At 64.3% G+C, this 20,712-nt stretch overlaps 10 protein-coding genes across 10 annotated transcripts; 5 read left to right on the forward strand and 5 right to left on the reverse strand.

Moving 5' to 3' along the window:
- Positions 1-2,009: 2,009 nt before the first annotated feature.
- Positions 2,010-2,808, forward strand: AMSG_01717 (uncharacterized protein; the record flags this gene model as incomplete). The annotated part of the gene is made up of 1 exon (XM_013905784.1): positions 2,010-2,808. A coding segment is annotated over one exon (604 nt), but the record flags the coding sequence as incomplete, so codon positions are not given.
- Positions 2,630-3,163, reverse strand: AMSG_01718 (uncharacterized protein; the record flags this gene model as incomplete). Its single annotated transcript, XM_013905785.1, has 3 exons — positions 3,016-3,163; positions 2,741-2,922; positions 2,630-2,690 (listed from the first exon to the last, which is right to left on the reverse strand). Exons 1-3 carry the CDS (start codon positions 3,145-3,147, stop codon positions 2,630-2,632), a joined length of 375 nt encoding a protein of 124 aa, XP_013761239.1. The 5' UTR covers positions 3,148-3,163.
- Positions 3,164-3,327: 164 nt separating this feature from the next.
- Positions 3,328-3,879, forward strand: AMSG_01719 (uncharacterized protein; the record flags this gene model as incomplete). Its single annotated transcript, XM_013905786.1, has 1 exon — positions 3,328-3,879. One exon carries the CDS (start codon positions 3,328-3,330, stop codon positions 3,877-3,879), a length of 552 nt encoding a protein of 183 aa, XP_013761240.1.
- AMSG_01720 (uncharacterized protein) lies at positions 3,880-5,037 on the reverse strand (the record flags this gene model as incomplete). The annotated part of the gene is made up of 1 exon (XM_013905787.1): positions 3,880-5,037. One exon carries the CDS (start codon positions 5,035-5,037, stop codon positions 3,907-3,909), a length of 1,131 nt encoding a protein of 376 aa, XP_013761241.1. The 3' UTR covers positions 3,880-3,906.
- A 105-nt stretch (positions 5,038-5,142) lies between these two features.
- Positions 5,143-6,296, forward strand: AMSG_01721 (uncharacterized protein; the record flags this gene model as incomplete). Its single annotated transcript, XM_013905788.1, has 2 exons — positions 5,143-5,461; positions 5,521-6,296. The coding sequence occupies exons 1-2, from the start codon at positions 5,188-5,190 to the stop codon at positions 6,294-6,296; spliced, it is 1,050 nt and encodes a 349-aa protein (XP_013761242.1). The 5' UTR covers positions 5,143-5,187.
- A 637-nt stretch (positions 6,297-6,933) lies between these two features.
- Positions 6,934-7,544, reverse strand: AMSG_01722 (uncharacterized protein; the record flags this gene model as incomplete). The annotated part of the gene is made up of 2 exons (XM_013905789.1): positions 6,934-7,158; positions 7,446-7,544. 2 exons carry the CDS (start codon positions 7,542-7,544, stop codon positions 6,934-6,936), a joined length of 324 nt encoding a protein of 107 aa, XP_013761243.1.
- A 339-nt stretch (positions 7,545-7,883) lies between these two features.
- AMSG_11662 (uncharacterized protein) lies at positions 7,884-11,171 on the forward strand (the record flags this gene model as incomplete). Its single annotated transcript, XM_013906014.1, has 4 exons — positions 7,884-8,451; positions 8,514-9,388; positions 9,490-9,663; positions 9,708-11,171. The coding sequence occupies 4 exons, from the start codon at positions 7,884-7,886 to the stop codon at positions 11,169-11,171; spliced, it is 3,081 nt and encodes a 1,026-aa protein (XP_013761468.1).
- Positions 11,172-11,194: 23 nt separating this feature from the next.
- AMSG_01726 (Cc1-9) lies at positions 11,195-12,378 on the reverse strand (the record flags this gene model as incomplete). Its single annotated transcript, XM_013905790.1, has 3 exons — positions 11,195-11,383; positions 11,428-12,208; positions 12,371-12,378. 3 exons carry the CDS (start codon positions 12,376-12,378, stop codon positions 11,195-11,197), a joined length of 978 nt encoding a protein of 325 aa, XP_013761244.1.
- A 155-nt stretch (positions 12,379-12,533) lies between these two features.
- AMSG_01727 (NADH dehydrogenase 1 alpha subcomplex) lies at positions 12,534-13,400 on the reverse strand (the record flags this gene model as incomplete). The annotated part of the gene is made up of 1 exon (XM_013905791.1): positions 12,534-13,400. One exon carries the CDS (start codon positions 13,398-13,400, stop codon positions 12,714-12,716), a length of 687 nt encoding a protein of 228 aa, XP_013761245.1. The 3' UTR covers positions 12,534-12,713.
- A 604-nt stretch (positions 13,401-14,004) lies between these two features.
- On the forward strand, positions 14,005-20,648 carry AMSG_11663 (uncharacterized protein; the record flags this gene model as incomplete). The annotated part of the gene is made up of 7 exons (XM_013906015.1): positions 14,005-14,428; positions 14,530-14,697; positions 14,808-14,857; positions 15,225-15,624; positions 15,672-16,291; positions 16,786-19,665; positions 19,704-20,648. 7 exons carry the CDS (start codon positions 14,005-14,007, stop codon positions 20,646-20,648), a joined length of 5,487 nt encoding a protein of 1,828 aa, XP_013761469.1.
- Between the last annotated feature and the right edge of the window lie 64 nt (positions 20,649-20,712).

The following is a 20,712-nucleotide window of genomic DNA, read 5'->3' on the forward strand; positions in this document are numbered from 1 at the left end:
TCCTCATCCAACTCGCCCACATCAATGCTCAAGCTCAATCTTCATACCCACCATCCTTCCGCCCGCCACGCCATCCACGTCATGACCCCCTCATCCCCCCCTACCATACTCATTACCACCGATCACCACAAACGACCACCCCCACCCCCTACTCCACCACCATCACTTTTATTGCAGCCACAACTACTACCCCCTTGCCTTGGCCATCCTCACCACCATCCCATCGCGCACTCCGCTTCCTCTTCCTCCTCATCCTCCTCCTCTCCCCGCTCCATCTCACCCGCATCGTCATCCCCGACTCCGACACCGGCATCTGTCAACCATCACAAGTCATACTGCCCAATCTCCCACCAACAGCAATCTCAAGCCACCCCACTCCAACCCAGCTCCCTCTGTTGTCCTTGCCTCGACGGCCACCAGCCGCCAGCCGCCGCCCGCTCGCCCGATCAGCCCCACCTTCATCACCACCTAGCTCCCACCCACCACTAACTATGCAACCCGCGACCACACTTCCGGCCATCACTCGCCCCAAACTAGCTTCAGTACGAGTATCGCTGTCATCGATATCCATTTGCCTCGGCTCATTTCCGCGTCGACTTGTTTTGCCTAGGCGGTTGAGCACGTCCTCGACCTCCCGACCCCGCACATGCCCCCCACCACACTCATTGCAAGATATGGCCAATCTGATTTCACTACTGCCCTACTACACGCCCACACTACCCCTTGCACAATCTCCAATCCACAGCTGTAGTATTCCGGAATCCGAGTTTCGCCGGCTCAGGCCCAAGTTGTTGACCCTGTGTCCCTTCGAAGGTGCTCACCCCCCTGCCGCGTCCCCATCTCCGACCCCCACTCCCCACCATCTCCACCCACAACCACCACACCCACGCCACACGTACTCACTATGCATGCAAACATAGCCACCCACTTCCTGCCCGCCGATACGCACATCAGCCGACGCCAACCCGTCAACAGCATCGCTGCCGGCCGCCTGCTGCTCGCCGCCGACCGCCGCCCGCCGCCGACCGACCACTGCCGGCACCACCGAGAGCAAGCTAGCCATCGACAGGGCATTGGAGACAATGCATGCGGATAGCCACATCAATGGCAATGACTATCAGTCTGCCCTCCAACCCAGTCCTCCCCTCCCTCCTCCGGCCTTGCCTATCACAGCCCCCGCCGGCCTGCTCATCGCCCGCCGCCCCTGCTGCCGATCACCGAGCCAGACGACGAAGCCCGGACTGGCCAGGACGAGGAACAACAAGGGAGGGCAAGGGCAAGCGATAGCCAATGCAGTGATGGGCTAGAGTGCAGTGGTCTGCCCTCTCTTCCAATCCCAAGCCATCGTCTCCATCGACGTCCATCTCAATCCAATCCGTCCGCCCTCCTCGCCCTCGCCGCCCAAGCCCCTCCACCCTCATCTTCCACACCCCACACACACCCATCAGCCGTATCATACTCACCTTCATCAAACTGGCCGAGAACAAGCCACTCCTCCTCTCACTCTCCTCCTCAACCACATCCTCATCCCCGCCTCCCCTCAACCCCTGCACCCACTCCCATCGGCCTACCCATGCCTCAATCCCGATGACTACGGGGGCACGACCCGATTCTACAACGCGCACGAGTCGCACTGGAGTGAGAGTGATGCACACCGCTCTGCCCACACTTGACGCCAACCCACACGCCCCGCACAGAAGCACGCTTGTGCATGCCCAACCCAGTAGCAGGTGACTTTGTGCTCGTCTCCCCGGTCCGGGCTGCTCTGCACAACTCGCCCGCGTTGACCATGCTCTCTCGGCCTTGCAACACGGCGACTCGTCCTCGCCTTCCATCGGCATCACGTGGCTTGTCCCCATCGCGGAAGCCGTTGAGGGCGGCCTTGTGGACCACGCAGAGTATCTGCGGTTCACAGAGCGTGCCCGGGCTGGTGTCTTTGAGCTCTCGTGCTATGTACTCACCGACATGACTGACGTCGTCGTGTCGCATCAGATCACTCGCATTGTCTCGGTCCCTCCGGTTCCGCGGGTCATCATCCACGAGGCCGGTGGCAGTGACAAGATCGTCGACCGTCTTGCAAAGGACGACTACGTGTTGGCTGGCCACTGTTCGGTCGTCTCGCGCTCGTTCCGCCTGCTCTCTGACGACGAGATCAAGTCGGCCCGGCAATCGTCACGCCGAGCCACGTCCGCCGCGCGCCTCGCCGCCACCACCGCGCCCGTAGACTTTTCGCCCACCAAGCAATCGTCACTTCATTCGTACATCTCGCCCAATCCGTCTCGGGCGCCACAGCAGGGCCTCAAGTCGCAGACCTCGCCAGCGATCTCGTCGCCGCCGGTCTACTCGAAACTGTTCCAGACCTCCTATGCAAGCCAGCCAGCCACGTCCCGCAAGCGTCAGCTCGACTTACAGCCGCCTCGTGCACAGCAGCCCAAGTTTGCCCGCCTTCTCGATCAGCCTCCCGCCGGGAAGCGTGGCAAGCACATGGTCGACGCCGCCAAGACCAAGCGCAAGCCGCGCAAGCGCTACGACCATCGCCGCAGCAATGCGCTTGTGCAGATCGCGCAGACTGGCAGCAAGCCGAACCGCAACCGCTACTCCAGTCTTCGTTGATCCTTGCCGTCGCCGGCTACGGCATGAGCAGCTTGCGCCGCTTGGGATTCGCAGCCTCGCTCTCAGCCCCGTCGTCGCTGACGGCCGCCGCCCCTCGCCCTCGCCCGCATTCTCGCCCGCAGTAGACTTGGATAGAGGCTGCGGGTGGTGTGGAAAGTAGATCTTGCGTCGGATAACACCCACAATTTCAAACGATGTCTCGGTCGCCAGCGTGCCCGTCCGCACACGCTTCATCGCCGCCAGCGGGTGCTTGAGCGTCACCACCGAGCCCTCCAGGAGATGGCTCCCGATGATCAGCGTAGCCGAGTTCTACCACACACCGTGCCGCCCAATCTCATGCATAAGTACTGCCTATCTCTCCTCTCCCTCTCCCTCTCTCCACACGCTGCCCTTGCCACCTACGTCGTCGTTGACGGTAAGCTTGCCGAGCCTCCGCGCCGAGTACTCGGTCACCCCGTCCAAAACGCCCTGCAACTCGACCATGGTCCACTCTAGCGTCCCCGAGCCACCCGGCACACACACAGTCCACCGCATAGGCTCAAGCTTCTGGTGCGACGTGTGGTGTGAGCTCTGTGAATCGTGACCCCGCCGCCGTCGTCTCGGGTAGAATCTTCACACTCGGTTGAGTCGGTGCCTGCTGCCGAGTCGGCCAGCTCAAACGCACCGTGACCTTACTTGGACCCTGGACGTCCACGCCTGTCTCTGCACCGAGCCATGTCAACTCCGAGCGCAGCTGCCCTCACTTCGTCGCAGCTTGATGCCCTTCTAGAGTCCGCCAACTTTCTTGCTGCTGGAGGGGAGACCTCGCTCTCCGCGCCCGAGCTTGTCGAGTACTACGGGCTACAGCAAGAGCCTGATCTGGTGTGGGGCGTCGACTGGAGCAAGCAGGATCTCGATCCTGTCCTTGTTGCTGCCACAGAGGCGTCTGCGACTGGCCCTGCTGATCCTACAGAGTCCGCCACCACCCCTCTTCGGTGCACTGTGGCATCTGCGTCTCTCCGGGCCGACTCGATCAAGCTCGCCAACCTCCTGCCGCTCTCGCTCCGCCTTGTTGCTCCTGTCCCGGAAACTAATCGCGATCCCTCGGCTGCTGCCTCGCCTCAGGTGCCTGCGCCGGTGGCTACTGCGCTTGCATCAAAAGCACTGGCCCCCGCTGATGATCTCCGCCGTCGCATCAACGCGGCACGCATGCGCAAGCGCATGCAGCCCACTGCCCCGCCGCAGGCACCTCCATCCAAAAAGAGCAAGTCGCTGGCGAGCACATGATCGCCCTCTCATTCGTGTGTATTCGGCTCACTCGACATCCTCTTCTACGCCGCTGCCGTCGCCGTCGTCATCGTCGTCGTCGTCGTCGTCGTCCGTCTCCTCTCGGACGACAAACCACTCGCCACGCTGGATGTCGCGGAGCGCGACGAGGACGCCGACTGCCTCGCCGTCGTCATCCTCAGCCCACGCCACACCGCAGTTGCCATCCGGCGCATGCGGGAGCTCAGCCTCGGGCATGTCGCCTTCGGTGAAGAGCACAGTACCCTCCTCCACGTCGTCGGCGGCGTAAAGGCCGTCCTTGTTGGTCACAGGGCCGAGCTCGTCGTCGCTACCCTCGTCACCGCTGCTGCCTGGGCTGTGCTCCACAGCGTTGTCATCGAGAAACACATCGTGTGCCACAGAGAGCGACAGCTGGGTCCGCGGCAAATGAGTGCAATGCCACCACGAGACCGTGTCGACAACAAGCACGTCGCCCGCGCTACACGGGATGGTGTACACCACGCCGTCGCGCCGGATCCGCCACACCTTGATCCCTGCCAGCTGAATGTGCCATGTTGCATTGCAGTTGACCGAGTCAGTGTGCTCGCGCCGGCCCTGCAGCGGCTCATCATTGATGTTGCGGCCGGCAAAGACCCAGACGCATGGCGAGACATACATCGGCCGATCCGGGTCCGCCAGCGGGAGCACGGCCAACGGCAGCGCCGCGTCCACACCTGCCACCAGCGCACGCGCGCCCTGGGCCACGTACGACGCGTACCACTGCTCACCGTCGTCGCCATTGCGCGATGCCGCCGCCCGTAGCTCTGCCAGGTCCTTGGGCGTGCCCTTGGTCGTCGACTCCATCGTCCACGTCTCGCCGATCTTGTCCTCATAACCGACGCAAGCCTCCAGAACCCGACCAGCAGCCTGGATCTCGCCATCCGCGCTCAGAATCCCGGCTTCGACCGCTGCCCCGGGCAGAAAGGCCACGCCATGCTCTGCAAACACTCTCTCCCAGTTCGCCAGCGTCGTCCGGATGGGCAGCTCATCGAGGCCGCGACCACGGACAGCCCGCTCGGCCTCGCCACCACTTGCGCCGGCTTCGCCACCACCGTCATCCAGCCGCCGCTTCCGCCCGGTCCTCTCCCCGCCCTTGCGCAATGTCTCTACCTCCGCCATAGCCTCCTCTCGTCCACGTTCCGCCGCCCAAAGGTCGGGCCGAGTTGAGTCGTGCCGCGTCTGCAGGACGCCCGTCGCCGCAGTCAGTCGGCAACACTTGTCCGTCGCCTACACACACGCATTTATACCTCACACACGCGCGCCAGTCTCATGAGTAGCGACGGTTCCGCACAGCCGCTGTTGGACCTCGCTGGGTTTCCGAGCCCACACGGTGCTGGAGCAGAGCGAGGCGATGCGCCACTGCCGCTTAACCCGCCGACGCCTGGGAAGAAGGCGAAGAAGGGCAAGGGCAAGGGCGGAAAGGGCACGGGCAAGGGCGGAAAGGGGAAGGCTGGAAAGAGCAAGGTTGATGCTGAGACTCGGCTCGGCTCGGCTGCACCATCGCCCGGCGCGAACACCGACGACGCCGATGATGATGTTGATGGTGATGATGATGATGATGATGACAATGCGGAGAACAGCGCGGGGGCAATGGCGAGAAAGACGGCGGCAAAGGTGGCGGTGGCGGCGGAAAGAAGAAGAAGAAGATCAAGAAGCTGAAGCGGCAGGTTGAGATGCTCGAGGCGTCGGCGCTGGCGCTGGTGCTTGAGCTGGACAAGTCGGCGCAGCTGGAGGCGCTCGAGGAGGGCGTTAGGGTCAAGATGGAGGCGCTGCGGTTTGCTGTGACCGGTGACTCGAACCCGGTGGCTGGCCATGAGCTGCTCGGCGACGTTGCCAATGCGTCGGGTGGTGTCGGGACTGGCGCGTCGATCAACGGCGACGACGGCGGAAGCCTGCTGGAAGGTATGGCTCCCGAGTTGGATGCGCTCGCGCAGCTGGAGGCAGCCAAGCAAGCAGCCAAGGACCAGAAGAAGCGTGAGAAGATGATACAGAAAGAGGAGCTCAAGGTGCTGGCCCGGATGAAGGAGCCGCGTACGCTGCTGGCCAACGAGCGGACGTTTCTGTCATGGGCGGCGTCGTCGCTGCGCCTCGGCGCCATCGGCACCGCACTCATTACCTTCTTTGGCCACACCGCTTTCGCCATGTTCCTCGGCTGTGCGCTGTGGACCATTGCAGTTGTCTACCTCGCGTACTCGATCCGCCGTTACCGGCAGCGCGCGCAGGCGCTGCTCACCGCCTCGGACGGGCCTTTCCTGGACGTAGCGGGGCCTGTCTCGTTTGTGGGCATCATCATTGTTGCCATTGTGCTCTACATCTCGTTCTTTGTCATTGCGGGGCCGCAGCCCAAGGTTCACTTTCAGTCTGCCAAGAGCAGTTGATTGCGCTTGTTTGCGAGAAGCCGCGCGCCGAAAACAGCCTGCTCCCCCTCCGCAACCTGTCTGGCTCGTCCGATGAAGATGGTGCGACGTTGGGTACGCTCGTCAACACTGCCGACGAGAACTATGACCCCGCCCCGCCTCGTCGTTGCCGTCGCTGCTGCAGCCAGCAGCTGGCCCACAGTGAAACTGTCACGTACGCCCGCCCACATCTTCCTCCCGACCAACAGCACTATACAGTTGGTTGAGGCGGCTCTTCGTCATCGCCACACACACAACGAATGCCTGGCAGCCTCGAACTATTCTCCAAACAAGCAACTTTCACAGGCCATCGGGAGGGAGGGGGTACAGAAAACGCAGAGGGGAGCGAGACGCAGCGCAGAAAGTTGAAGATAATGGACAGCGCGAGCGCGCACTCGCCGTAAGGACATCGGCGACACAGGAGACAGGCCGCCCGCCGGCAACCGACAGAGGCCGGCGGAACGGAGAGCCAGAAACAGTGATGAACGTCACCGCTGCAGACGTAGGTGAACCTGAGGCTGAAGCTGTTGTTGTCACAATGGTGGCTGCTGTTGTTGTTGTTGTTGTTGTTGTTGTTGTTGTTGTTGTTGTTGTTGTAGCTAGTGTCGTCGTCACTGCCTTACATCATCGAGAACTGGGCGACCTTGGACTGGAACGCCTGCATGCACGCATCCAATGTGTTGGCAAACGACTCGCACTTGCGGGTGGCGGCATCAGGCGAGAGGCCCTCGTTGGCCTTCATGCACTCGGACATGGCCTCAAACTGCTGCGGGCAGGCGACCGACATCATGCACAGCGCCGACTGGATGGAGACCTCCTGGCACTGCTGCGGCATGGCCTCAAACTGCAACCACCGACACTCTCATTGTGAGCCATACAGACATACACACACCGAGCCGCATGCTCTTCCACTGCGTACCCGCTCTACCCCACTCATCCCCTCGCTGTCCTCTTGCTATCCGCCTCCCAGGGGCTCTCCAGCCCCTCTCGGCTGCCCCACTCCGTCGCCTGCCAACGCGTCACCATCCAAACGTCACAACGCCGTCACCCGCTGCCCCTTCCTACAGCCTACACCCTAGCCTAGACACCCACACTGGGCCCACCACAGTCTACATAGACACATGCACGTACGTTCTGGCCGTAGCGCTGCTGGCACTGGGCGGCAATCTGGCCAACAGAGCCGCACCGGCGGCCGATCTCGTCGACTTGGGCAGAGGTAGTGGGATCCATGTTGATTGGTTGTGAGCGTTGAAGTGGGGTGTCGCCCAATGCCAGCGTCAGCGGTAGAGCCGGAAGAGCCAGAGCCGCACACAGCCCCTGTGTGGCAGGGGGCAGGGTCAGGACCCGGTGCTTGATGAGTGGCCAGCATTGGCCAGTCCATGAACCAGCCCATGGCAAGGATGGCGAGCAGAGCTTTGCTCCGCAAGCATCGCCGCAGGCATCAGCAGCCGATGACAATCGCCGCAGCAATGAGCAACAGACAAGGCGGCCGTGACGAAACGTACATGACACTCGCGTGACGTGGGCGAGGCCGAGGTGCTCCGCCACTGCACCGCCGCCACCCCTCTCATGCCTCACCGCAAGCGCAAGGCCAGGCCAATGCTGCCCACCCCGCAGGTGGGGCTCAACGTCAACGACATCATGCCGCACGGCCGCACCCCGCCTTCGCCGCACATTACTCCGGTCGACCGCGACGACGCCGGCTCAGCTCCCGTGGCTCTCGCCTCTCGCATGCAGGCCCCGCCACACGCCCAGCCTGCAGCGAGTACCAATGGTACTGGAGACAGCGGCCGGCCAGCGACTGTCGCTCGTCCGGGAAGCCAGCAGCACCCGCCGCTGCCCGCAAGCCACCCGTCTGCCGTCCCGGACACCCCGCCGTCGACGAGCTCCACTCCGCTCGGCGTCGATGCAAAGACGGGTCCGAGCAACGGCAAGCAGAGTCATGCCTTCCCGACCTCGCTCGTCTCATCGACCGTCCACGACAAGGAGGACACGCCGTCAGCTGTCGCCATCGCCTCGCCCATGATCGCCAAGCCCTCGACCCGGTTCTCCATCTCGCCGTCGGCTACCCTCCCTACCTCGGTCATGCCGGCTGTGCCCTCCCTCCCTGCCGACAAGCACCAGCAGAACCAGAAGGGTCAGCAGAACCACGCCTCTCCGCACGCACCCGAGGCGGACTCGGCCAAACCCCCGCGATAGACACCCCGCCGGCCAAGACCGCCCGCCACCCGACCGACGATCCGGCTCTGGTTGCTACGCCGGAGCCCGCCTCGGCCGCCGCCGCCACCACCACCGCCGGCCCTGCGGCAACCGCTGCCGCACCTCCGACAAGCACGCAAGCCGCCACCCCGCCGTCACCCTCGCCTGGCGACGATGCCGAGCCCGACTCGGCTCCGGCATCGGCCATGTCGACGCCGCCCGGCTCGTCGGCCGGCACCTCACGCCCGTCGCATGCTCCCGGCCACAGCGGCCTCGGCGCATCGGCCGCCGCCGCCACCACCGCCGCCGCCGCCGCCGCCGCGAGCAGCAAGGCCGTCCGATTCAGCGTCGATGACGACTCGGACGATTCGGACGAGGAAGAGGCCGACTACTACAACCCGTTCAACAAGGAGCCGATTGTGCTCCCGCGCGTCGGCATGGGCCGCATGGAGCAGGTCCTCGACATGTCCATTGCTGAGCTGGCTTCATCGCCGCTGGTCTTCAACCGCGAGCTCTCCGAGCTTGACTTTTTCTGGCGCGTCCTCTATGAGGCCATGGACGAAAAGGCACCGCTCCTCGAGCGCATCAAGTTCCTCGCTATCACCTCGGGCAACATCGACGGATACGTCGGCAAGCGCGTCGGCAACTTGACCAAGGTCTACTCGGAGGAGCTGCAGATGGCTGCTGACATGGGCGAGGGCTACCGCCCGCAACTGGTCTCCGTCTACGAGACCATCCACTCCATGACCGACGAAATGGGCGAGGTCTTCTCGTCAGTCACCACCCAGCTCACCGCCCACGGCGTTCATGTCCTCCGCATGGCCGAGCTCACGCCTGAGGAGCTCGAGCCGCTCCGCGAGGTCTTCGTCTACGACGTCGAGCCACTGCTCACCCCATCGCCGTTGACGCCCGCCACCCGTTCCCGGCAAACGTTCGCAACATGACCGTCAACCTCGCCGCGCTCCTTATGCCCAAGGGCAAGGGCTCGCTCCGCTTCGTCTACCTTCCGGTCCCTCTTGACCTCGGTCGGTGGATCCAGATCTCGTCGCCGCGCGGCCGCTTCTGCTACGTCCGCTCCGAGGATCTCATCCGCCACTTCCTCCCCACCATGTACCCGCTGCACAAGATCGTCGCCGCGCACGTCTTCCGCGTCACCCGCGACTTTTCATCGACGACCTCTCGCCCGACCCCGAGGACGTTCTCGAGCTCATGTCGTCGGGCATCGACATGCGCCGCTACGCTCAGGTCGTCCGCCTCGAAGTCACCCACGACGTCCACCCGGACGTCATCGAAATGCTCTCCTTCCACCTCAACATCGAGCGCATCTCCATCTACTCGCTCAAGTTTGAGGAGCTCATCGGCCTCGCAGACATGATGTTCTTTGTCCGCCTCCCGCTCCCGGCCCTCAAGTACCGCCCGTGGCGGCCCATCCCGCACCCCTCGTTCCGCTCGCTCACACAGCTGACCAACGGCCGCCCGCGCCCACTCACCCCGGACATCGCCGCCTCGGTCTTTGATCTCGTCTCGGAGCAGGACATATACATCCAGTTCCCTTACGTCTCGTTCGAGTCAACCGTCCAAATCTTTGTCCAGTCGGCAGCCATCGACCCACAAGTCCTCTCCATCAAGATGACCCTCTACCGTCTCGCCTCGCAAGACGCCGTCGTCGACGCTCTCATCAACGCCGTCGCCAACGGCAAGGAAGTCACCGTCATCGTCGAGCTCAAGGCATCATACGACGAGGCCCGCAACCTCGCCTACGCCACCGCTCTCGAGCAAGCCGGCGCCACCGTCTGCTACGGCCTGCAGGGCATGAAGACCCACGGAAAGATCATTCGCGTCGTCCGCTCGCAGCCCGACGGCCTCCGCACCTACTCGCTCGTCGCCACAGGCAACTTTAACTCGACCACCGCTCCGCTCTACATCGACATGGGCCTCCTCACCGCCCACCCGGAAATCGGCCACGAGCTCGGCCAGGTCTTCAACTACCTCACTTCGTACTGCGGCCGCGGCAAGTTCAAGAAGCTCCTCGTCTCGCCCTTCAACACCACCGCCACCTTTGTCAAGCTCATCAAGAAGGAGACCCGCAACGCAGAGGCCGGCAAGAAGGCTCTCATCATCGCCCGCCTCAATGGCCTCACAGACAAAACCATCACCGCCGCCCTGTACGAGGCCGCCGCTGCCGGCGTCAAGATCGAGCTCCTGGTCCGCGGCATGGCCCGCATCCGCCCGGGCATTCCCGGCAAGACCGAGAACGTCCGCGTCATGTCATACGTCGGCCGCTTCCTCGAGCACTCGCGCATCTACTACTTTTACAACGACGGTAAGCCGCGCTACTACCTCGGCTCCGCCGACTGGATGACCCGCAACCTCAAGTTCCGCATCGAGGTCCTCACCCCAGTCTACGACAAGAACATCCAGGCCTGCATCATGTCCGAGCTCCAGCTCTACCTCTCGCCCGAGCGCGCCAACGTGTGGGACATGCAACCCGATGGCCGCTACCAGCGCCGCCAGCCGCCGCGAACAACCACAAACCGCATGGGCGTCTGGGGCATCATGATGGACTCGGTCGAGGTCCTCGACGCAGGCATCCAGACCTCGCATCTGCACAAGTTCCGCTCACAGCGCAAGTGGGACGCCACCCCGGTCGCTCCGTGATCTCCCTCCCGCCCTCCCGCGTCTCATAGCTCATCAAACAAGTAGTCGAGGCCCTGCCCCAGCTCCCACACCGCCACTCCCACCCCCGCCCGTGCCGCAAGCTCCAGCCGGACGTGCAGCGAGCCAAGACTCGGGTACCACACCTCGTGTTCGCGCCCTTGGCCGTCGACGTAACGGTAGACGTGCTCCGACGAGCCGCTGTCCCACTCGATCTCCCCCCGTGTGCCCGGAGCAGCTCGAGGTACTGCGAGCCTACTATCGGCCCGCCGCTTCCGTCGCCGGCAAAGTCGTTGCCGTAAAAGTTGAGCCCGAGAAAGACCTTGGATGCCAGCTGAGGCGCGTTCGGCGGCACAATGCCCTCGAGCGCACGCTCCATCCACGCCAGCGGCGCCGATGGCCCCGGTGAGCCCGGGTGTGAAAAGTCATACGTCATCACCGACACCCCCTCGAGGTGGCCAGCCAGCGCCGCCAGATCGCCGTAGTCGAACCGCTGCCGCCGCGCGCCGAACGCGGGGTGCGCTGGCGGCGCGACCATGATCACACGCGTCACGCCTGCGAGCTGCTCCACCAGCAACGTCATTCCGGCCTCATGGATCCGCATGCCAGGAAGGCCACCGGTCTCGAGTGTCAGTCCGTCGAGTCCGTACTCCTCCACCGCTGCAGCAAGAAGCGCGACGAGCTCGTCGATGCGGGCGCGGCTGCCCAGGAACCGAGCAAGCCCCTCGGCCCCGACGCCCTCAAGATTGACACGCGGGAGAACAAGGGCTCCGCGCGCGCGGACACGCTTCATCCACTCACGGTCAACCTCGTGCCGCCCACCAAGCTTGAGCTTGCCGCTCCCGTTGGCTCGCGAGAGATCGACCTGGAACCACACTGGGACGAGATGGCTGAACTTGGCAGCAAAGACCTTGGCCAGCTTGTACCCGCGCGAGTTCCACGGCGTCACATACCCGAGGCACCGCCCCGCGAACCGCTTCGTCTTGATTGCCTTGGAAAACTCGCGATGGTGTTCCACAACCTCCTCGCTCGTCACACTGCTGCCCACCACCACCAGCCCCCGCTCCGCCACCGAGCCCTCCGGCCGGGTCCGCCGCCGTCCACCCACACCTGCTGCCGCTACCCTCGCCCCCAGCGCAACCAGCACCACAGCAACAACCACAGCCAGCAATCCCAATGATGCACCTCTGGCCCCACCGCACTTGATCATAATCGCGCTCTTCCAAGCCAAGCCGAGACAAATGCCGTGTGTCGCTCGCGCTCGCTCTCGCTCTCGCCCTTACTCTCGTGCTCGCTCTCACACCGCGCCAGTCGCTAAGTGCCCGCCCTCACGCCATCCCCCTGCCTCATACTACTCACAACGATGGCCCCTCTTTCATTGAGTTCAGTCCATCACCCATCCATCTCCATTCCATCACGCTGCATCGACAGCAGCCGAGCCATGCTTCGCCAGGCTCGGCTTCGGTGACGCGGCTTAACCCCGCCTCACCCCGCCTCACCCCGCCCCAACACATCTACTTGCACGCAGCCTCGCCTTCACCCTCGTCAATCGACGCCACCACCAGCAGCAGCAGCATCGCCGGCGTCGGCGTCGGCGTCAGCCATGCGGATGGCGCGGATGTCGCGGATGGCGAGCTCGAACGGGCCGTCGACGCCATCGGCGAGCGTAAAGCCGAGCGATGTGATCCGCCGCGAGTCGAGCTTCAGCTGCTCAACCTGGACAAAGCCGCGCCAGGTCATGATGAGCGCGTCAAAGGGGATGCGGACGACGGCCCAGTCAGCAGCAGCGCTGGCCTCATGGGTCGGCAGCGCTGCCTGGTGCAGATCATCCGGCACCACAGACTCGCAGCCGACGTTAAACTGGTATGGCCGCCCATCGCCGCGGCACACAATTTCAAACGCGTCGTAGTACTCGAGCGACGGGACCGTTGTTCCCGGCACCGTCCGGAACGAGGCAAAGCCCGACCGATCGTACCCGGGCGCCGGCGTCGTCGACAGCTCGCCCTTAAACACAACATGCGCCTCATATCCAGGCCCGTCCCCAGCCACCGCCTCGGCCGTCGCCCGTGAGCTGCCCTGGATCGTCTCGTCGGTCACCACCATCCACGAGCCCATCTCCAGCGGCTCGATCTCCGTCCCGGCCTCGGCCGCCGCCTCGGCCTCGGCCTTGGACCACCCGCCCCACGCCGTCAGCCGCACCACCGCCTGCGGCAGCGCAGGCCCAGCTTTCATAGCCCGCCACCGGCTCTTTAGTGCCCGAAACATGCCTTCCTCCACACTACCGCGTCCTGCCGAGTGATGTGGTTGCCAACCTGTGTCTTGCCCTCGGCGCCGAGCTGCTGAAGCTGCCGAGTTAGCACGTCGCAGCCCGTCGCAGCCCGTCGCAACACACGCAACACACGCGATGAGCACTCAATCGACTCCGCAAGTCATCCCCATACCTACGGGTTTACACTCTACATTCACGCGCAGCACTTTGGTGTTTTCCATCACCTCCACCTGCCCCCTACACGCACCGATCTCCATCCCGATCTCTCTCCCGCCCATGACGCGCTCCTTGCGCCTACCCTGATACCGCACACAACAGAACACACACCAACGCCCACCCGGCCACCAACACCGCCATTCACCCCCGTCCACTCCTACACGCCCCCACACACCCTTTCGGCCCTCCGATCCTCCGATGTGACCATTTCCCCCTCTCCGGCCCACCTCAGCAGACCGGCCAGTTGCGGCCACCGCCCGCACCAACCCTTCCAACCGAACACACACACACACATACACACACACACACCACAAACTCCACACAGACCCCACCCCTCTCTTACGCTCTATCATGTCGCAGAAGAACTTTGTGGTTGTGGCTGCTGCTGCTGGTGCTGTGGCTGTGGCTGCCGCTGCTGGGTACTACCTCTACACCTCTATGTCGTCGACGACGACCAAGGCGGCGGTCAGCAAGGAGACAAGCTCGGCTGCCGAGACGACGACCCCGACGACCAGCTCGGCTTCTCAGGCCCAGGATGGCGTTGAGACGGCTACTTCGCAGACGTCTGTCGAGAACAGCTCGCCCATCCCGCGCTCGTCGGCGGGCAAGAAGAAGAAGAAGAAGTCGTCGTCGTCCACTACCACCGCTACCGCTGCCGCCTCGTCCGAGTCCTCGTCCACCGCTGCTGCAGCCACTACAGCCGCTGTTCCGGCAAGCCCGACTCCGTCGGCAGCCGCTCCTGCCTCGGTCGCGTCCCCGGCGACGCCTGCCTCGCGTACGATCTGCCTGCATCCCCCTCCTCCTTGCCTGGCCCGCTCTGATCCCTCACTCCCCACTCACCCTTCCCCCTCTCTCTCACCTCCTCTTTCCATTCAGAGACCTCGGGCGGCAACGCGTCGACGCCGACGACCGCTGCTGTCGCTGCCAAGTCGCCCGGTGCCTCGGTAGTCTCCTCGCCCATCACCATCTCGTCGACCCCGACCGAGGAGACGGTCAAGGCCAACGAGCCCGCTGTCATCCCGCCGGATGCCGAGACCTTCCCGAGTACGTCATATTCTCCCTCTTACTACCCCCCCCCCCACCACCACCACCACCACCCCAACCCTAACCCTAACCCCCTCGCCACTTACAACACCCACCCCGTCCCATCGCAGCCGATGCCGCCGAAGAGGCACCGGTCGAGGATCTTGCACCCGGAGGCTCCGTGCCGCGGTTTGGCATGGGCATCCGCCGCTAACGCTGCTAGCATCCGCGCTTCGCCCATCATGCATCACCCCCCATCCCATCAAAGGACTCAAACGCAACCCCCCCCCCCCCCCTCCCCCTCCTCCTCCTCCTCCCCACTCAGTCGTGCCAACTCCCTGACGCCACCACCACGTCACCCTAACCACACACGCCACAAGCCACACACCACACACACACCTCTCCACCACACACACTCTCTCTCACACACACACGCAGTTCGCTCTCTCCCAATTCCACACATGTCTTGCTCTTCCTCGTCCGAACCCCCGCTCCTCGTCGAGGCTACCGATACGGTGGGGAGCTCTGAGGCGGGTCCTGGCGGTCAGGCCGACGGTGCCGTAGCTGACGATAGCAAAGTTCCGGTCACCATCATCACGGGCTACCTGGGAGCCGGCAAGACGACGCTGCTGAACTATGTGCTGACCGCGCAGCATGGCAAGCGCATTGCGGTGCTGATGAACGAGTACGGCGGCCGCGGGATTGAGGAGTCGATGGCGCAGCGCGACGTGAACGAGCCGCCAGTGCTGGCCGAGGACGACGATGGAGAACAGGCGTCCAAGGCCGACTTGTACGAGGAGTGGGTCGAGCTCAAGAACGGGTGCATCTGCTGCTCAGTCAAGGATGAAGCTGTCTCGGCGCTGGAGGCGCTGATGGAGAAGAAGGGCAAGTTTGACTACATCCTACTCGAGACGACCGGCCTCGCCGACCCGGGCCCCTCGCCTCGATGTTCTGGCTCGATGAGGGTCTGCACTCGGCCATCTACCTCGATGGAGTCGTGACTCTGGTCGACGGCATCTACGGCCTCGAGCAGCTGGCCGAGGAGGCGCCGCGCGGCGCGCCCGAGAACCTCATCAACGAAGCCGTCAACCAGGTCGCCCACGCCGACGTCGTCATCCTCAACAAGGCCGACTTGGCCACGCCGCAGAACCTGGCCGACCTCTCTGCCGCCGTCCTTGCCATCAACTCGCAGGCCCGCATCCTCACTACCACCCGCTCGCAGGTCGATCTCGACGACATCCTCAACATTGCCGCCTACGACTTTAAGCCGCCGCTCATCGTCGACGAGGCCGGACCCGCCTCGCACGACCACGATCACAACCATGACCATGATGATGGTGTGCCCTGTGTAACCTGCCCGCCGACCCACGTCCACTCGGCCGAAGTCACCACCCATGTTGTCGAGACCCCGCACCCGCTGGTCAAGGCCCGCCTCGTCGCATGGCTTGAGGACTTGCTGTGGGAGGACCACGCCCCGACGCTCATCCTTCGCGCCAAGGGCCTGCTCAACTACGCCGGCTCGGATCTCAAGCACGTCTTCCAGGCCGTCCGCCTCCAGTACGACATCGTCTCGACCGTCCACTGGGACTCGGCAGACAACCGCATCTCGCGCCTGGTCTTTATCGGCAAGCACCTCCCACCGACGCCCTCGATTCCGCCTTTGCCGCCTGTGTCGCCACTCCTGACGAGCTTGCCCATGCCATCGCCAACCCACCGACGTCGGACTCGGACGACGATGCGTAAACCCGCGACTCACCGCCAACCGCCGCACTCCTACCGAACAACACCCACCCACCCACTTCCCACCACACATACACACACATATATATATACATACATACACACGCACACACATTCTCTCTCACACACCATGTCTGCTGACAAGGATGCGTGGGTGGCCACGCAGCACAGAGTACGCCCCACCCCTACCCCCCCCCTCCCTCCCTGCCCCTAACCCCCAAAACCCCTACCTCCACCCGCCTCCACCCAGTCGCACTCACTCACACGCACACACACACTCTCTCTCTCTCTTGCCAGACCTTCACTGCATGGGTCAATGCCAACCTCAGAAAACACTCGAGCAAGCCCGGTGCCATCGATAATCTAAAGACAGAGCTCAAGGACGGTCTCCCGCTCATCTATCTGCTCGAAGTTCTCATCGGCGGCAAGGTGGGCGGCGGAGCGTACAAGACCAATGCCCGGATGAAGATCCTCCAACTGAACAACATCAACTTTGCGCTCGAGGCATGCCGCGACGCGGGCATTCGGGTCACATGTGGTGCGGACGATGTCTTTGACGGCAATCTCAAAATGATCCTTGGCCTGGTGTGGACAATCATTCTCCGCTTCCAGATCTCCGGCGACGACGATGGCGGAAGCAGCTCAGCCGGAGCCGCAAAGTCGGCTCTCCTCTCCTGGGTGCAGGCGCACATCGGACACTATCCTGACATGGAGCTAACCAACTTTACGTCGTCGTTCCAGGACGGCCGTGCACTCTGTGCTCTAGTTCACTCGCTGGATCCAGCCCTGCTCGACTACGACGGCGCGCTCGAGCTCGAGCCGCTTGCCCGCGCCGAGAAGGCATTTTCTCTTGCTGCCGATCGCTTTGACATCCCGCAGCTTCTCACCGCTAGTGATCTTGTCGACCACCCGGACTCGCATTCGGTCATGACCTACGTCTCGTACTTCCGCGCCGTCGCCAAGCACCTCGAAGCCACGTCCAAAATCGACAAGGCCTCGCTGGAGGAGGCCAAGCGCGACGCCGTCTCTCGCCTGGAGGCTGCCCTTGCCCGAGTTGCAGAGCTTGAGGCCGCCCTCGCGGCCGCCACCGCGGAGTCGACAGCCCACATCGAGCAGCTCGCCGAGTCGTCTGCTGCTGCCAAGCTTCTCCAGCTCCGGGTTGACTCGCTCGAGGCCGCCAACGCCGAGCTCAAGGCCTCAGTCGAGTCGTGGATCGAGAAGTCGGCCCACATTGAGCACTCGCTGGCAGACTGCCACGACACATGTGCCTCCAAGGACGCAGAGCTCGAGGCTCTAGCCGCCAAGCTCGATGCCGCAAATGCTGCCGCCAGCAAGATGCAGACTGCCGTCGATGCCGCCGACGCCGCCAAGGACGTCGCAGCAAAGGACGTCGCCGCAGCAAAGGGCGCTGCCGCCAAAGAAGCCGCCGATGCCGCCGATCGTTATGCCAAGCTTGAAGCCGAGCTCGCTGCTCTCCGCGACGACCTCGCCGCCACCCAGGCCGATCTCGACGACTGCTGCACCACCCGTGCCGAGCTGACCAAGGCCAAGCGCGAGCTAGAGGACAAGCTCTCGCAAGTTACCCGCAAGTCGCTCTCGGCCTCTGAATCGGCGTCCATGGTCGAAGCAAAGGTCTCGTCGCTCACTGCTGAGCTCTCGTCGACCGAGGCCGAGCTCACCGCTGCTCGCTCCGACGTCTCGACGCTCACCGCCGAGCGTGACACAGCCCGCGAAAACACTACCCGGCTCACCTCGGAGCTGGAGGCGCTCAGGACTGAGTTCGCTGCCGAAAAGGAGACAACCGCCAAGCTCCGGGACGAGCTTGACTCGCGGGTGACTCAAATCGGCGAGCTGTCCGAGTCGGCGTCATCACGCGAGTCCGAACTCGCTGCCCAAGTCTCGGCCCTCGAGGCCGAGCTCGCCGATAGCCGCGACGCTGCTGCCGCTGCCGACGCCTCGATCAAGTCGCTCACTGCCCGACTCGAAGCCTCGCAGGCTTCGGCCGCCGAACTCGAGACTGAGCTGGCGGCCAAGTCGAGCGACGCCGACAAGTCTGCACAGGCGCTCGCCAAGCTGCAGATGGAGGCCGATCAGGCTGCTCGACGCATCGAGTCGCTCGAGGCTGCGCTCGCCGCTACCCAGGACCGCGAGGCTACCGCCTCTCGCTCCGCCGATGAGCTCCGGGTCGAACTCGACGAGACGGCGCGGAACTTGTCCCGCGAAAAGGCGTTCTCCGCCAAGTTGCAGGAAGAGGCCGCTGCCGCCGTCAAGACCGAGGCCAAGCTCCGCGCCGATGTGCTTGCTGCCGAGGAGGCGGTTCTGGACGAGCGCGACGCCTCTGCCGCGCTCAGTGACAAGGTCGCGCAGCTCGAGGCTCGGGTGGCCGCTGCTGCTGCTGCCGACGACGATGCCGACGACGACGCCGCGTCAGCCGCCGCTGCCGAGATTGCGTCGCTCGAAGCGCTGGTCAACTCACTCCGCGCCAAGGTCCGGAGCGCACAGACCGAGGCCCTCAATGCCAACTCGGACCGCGAGTCGGCTCTGGCCAGCGCCGAGGCGCTCAAATCGGACGTCGAGCACGCCCGCGCGCAGGCTGCTGCCGAGCGCGACGCCCTCGAGGCTGAACGCGCCGCCCGTGAAGCCGTCGCGTCGGAGCTCATGAAGACCGAGTCATCCGTCCAGGAGCTGCAAAGCCAGCTGGAGGCGTCGGCTCGCGAGCGCGCCGCTCTTGCCGACGAGCTCGCCGCCCTCCGCGCCGCGTCGGTTGCCACCGGTTCACACGCTGCCGAGTCGGACGCCGCGCTCGAAGAGGCCGCATCCGAGCGTACCCGCCTCGCTGTCGAAATCCAGTCGCTGCAAGAGAGCCTTGCACAGACTGTGGCGGCGCGCGATGCGGCGGCAAAGGCGACCGAGGCCGCAGCGGCCAAGGCCGCCGAAGCTGCTGCCGATGCCGAAACGCTGCGCGAGGCCCGCGATGCCGAGGCCCACGCCAAGGTTCTCGCCGAGACCCGTGTGGCGTCGTTAGAGAAGCAAATTGCGCGGATTGAGGCCGAGGCCGAGTCGCGAGTCGCCGCCGAGCGCGCGCGCATGGAGGCCTCGCACTCGTCGCTCAAGCGCGAGCTCGACAACTCGGTCGAGGCCACCGGCTCGCAGGCCGCCATCATGGCCGACCTAGAGGCCAACTTTCAGGCGCTCTCGGCAGCCCATGACGAGTGGCATGCCAAGTACCTTGCCGAACAGGGAAAGCGGGTCGAAAAGAGCACGAGCTTGCGCAGAAGACGCAAGAGGCGCGGATGGCCACCTCGCAGGCCGAGTCGCTCAAGGACGCGCTCGCCGAGGCGCAGGCCGAGGTGGATGAGCTCACCGCGCTCAAGATCAAAATGCATGGCGACCTCGCCAAGCTGGAGGACCTGGTGCTCCAGTTGCAGGGCAAGGCCAAGAAGACCAAGGCCAAGGCCAAGGACCAGGTCGCCAAGCTTGTGGCCGAGCTCAAGGACCGCGATCTCAAGATCGCCGAGCTCTCGCGTGAGCGCGGCGACGCGGCAGGCTCGCTCTCGGTCGTCCGCAAGCGCGCCACCTCGCTTCACCTCTCCAACAAGCAGCTGAAGGAGGCCATGGGTGCCACCGAGTCGTCGCTCCACGAGCTTCGCTCGGCGCTCGATGCTGCCAACCGCCACAACGCCGAGTTGGAGGCCGAGCGCGACGAAGCCACCGCGACGCTCAAGGCCGAGCGCGCCGACATGGCGGCCCGTCTTGAGCGCGCTACCGCGTCGGCCTCCATGTCCGAGGAGCGCGCCGATGAAGCCGAGTCGCAGAACGCATCGCTTGTGGCTGAACTCGACCTCGTCCGCTCCACTCTCACCGACGCCAAGACCACGCTTGCCGAGCTCCGCATCGAGTTCCGCCATCTGAAGGCGTCCAAGGCTGCTGCCCTTGCCGAGCAGGCCGACGAGCTCGCAGCCGCCCGCGGCCTCGTCGACGCCAACAAGGCGCTGACCAAGGAGCGCGACGAGCTCGCCCTCGCCCGCGCACGCATGTCCAAGGTCGTTCGCACCCTCCGCCGCCGTCTCAACGAGGAGGAAGCCGCCAAGCGCGAGCTCATTCTCAAGCTTGAGACCGGTCAGCGGACGAAGGAGGAGATCGAGGCCATCGCCATCCTCCAGTACCAGCTCGGTGAGGCCCAGGCTGCCGTCAAGGCCTGTACCTGCGGCGCCGCCTCGGCCTCGCGCTAGTTGGCCTTGGATCGGTAGCGTTGTCGATCAATCGTCGACCAGAAGCCGTCCAGGCGAGCCGCAG

Source organism: Thecamonas trahens, assembly GCF_000142905.1.
Source record: "Thecamonas trahens ATCC 50062 unplaced genomic scaffold supercont1.7, whole genome shotgun sequence".
Taxonomy (NCBI): domain Eukaryota; order Apusomonadida; family Apusomonadidae; genus Thecamonas; species Thecamonas trahens.